Raw genomic sequence first — 1110 nt, 5'->3', positions numbered from 1 at the left:
AGAGTCTATATAATATGGTGGTATAGAGGAAAGAGATAGGATTCGATAGAGGAAGGTGGTGTAGAAGGAAGAGAGGGAGAGAGGGGATGCTGTAGAGTGTAGAGAAAGGTGATGAAGAAGGAAAAGCGAGAGAATGCAGTAGAGAAAGGTGGAATAGAAGCAAGAGAGAGAGAGAAGCTACTGTCGATGAAAGTGCCGTAGGGCGGAAAAGAAAGAGAGAGGCTGCTATGCAATAAAGTGATGTTGAATGAAGAAGGAGGCTGTGAAAGGATACGCACTCTATATAGAGGCACGACGCGCTCTTATATTTTGTCAGCGTATGCAACTTTGATGTTTCTTTCTCTGCTCTGTACATGCACTAATATAATGTGTGATATAGCGGAGAGGGGGGCATACCTCGGCTGCGACGTACACGGGCACAAACAACCATCCCAGCAGCATGAGCACGAAGGCTGCCTGTGCAAACAACAACAATATTAGACCTATTCTCCATTAATTTGTTTATTTATTCATTCAATTATTTATTTATCTATTTATTTATTTTGTAATATTATTTATTTATTCAATTACTCAATTAATTCATTCATTTATTTATTTATTCACTTATTTATTTATTTATTTATGTATTTAAACGAAACTATTTAAGCAAAACCACCCACGTGACTTAGCTCTACGATTTAAGTCTAATTCGGATTCTAGCCTGGTCATTTTGGAACACGCACGATCATAATGAATTCGAGTCTTATATACGTCGATGGAACTCCAACACATCCGTCATTATTTGACCTCATCGATTATCGATTTCTGGTCATTATCGATTACGCTGTAGTGTAGACGGATTACTTACGTTGAGTTCGAATGCTGCTACGGCGATGCCGCCAGCAGCGCCAGACCCCGCGAGCCCAATAAAATGTCCGCTACCTATATTACTAGCAAATAAAGACGCTCCTATCTGCAAGAGAGTACAGAGGATACCTCGATATATATACATATACATATACATATACATATATACATATATATATATATATATATATATATATATAAATATTATGTATGTACATATATACATATAAAAATTACAGTGAGTATGGAACGGATATTTTTGCG

The 1110-nt window shown here is 37.2% G+C and overlaps 1 protein-coding gene across 1 annotated transcript in view; it reads right to left on the bottom strand.

Moving 5' to 3' along the window:
* LOC106816485 (sodium/glucose cotransporter 4-like) overlaps positions 1-1110 on the bottom strand; it is a 19988-nt gene that overhangs the window by 14748 nt on the left and 4130 nt on the right. The window contains exons 3-4 of the mRNA XM_014821110.1: positions 848-952; positions 397-456 (exon numbers count right to left, since the gene is read on the bottom strand). Of these exons, the coding sequence (XP_014676596.1) occupies positions 397-456; positions 848-952 (165 nt within the window). The remainder of the gene's footprint in view (positions 1-396; positions 457-847; positions 953-1110) is intronic.

This window comes from Priapulus caudatus, unplaced genomic scaffold (assembly GCF_000485595.1).
Source record: "Priapulus caudatus unplaced genomic scaffold, Priapulus_caudatus-5.0.1 Scaffold1393, whole genome shotgun sequence".
NCBI classification, from domain to species: domain Eukaryota; kingdom Metazoa; phylum Priapulida; class Priapulimorpha; order Priapulimorphida; family Priapulidae; genus Priapulus; species Priapulus caudatus.
This window is presented reverse-complemented; position numbering and strand designations above follow the sequence as displayed.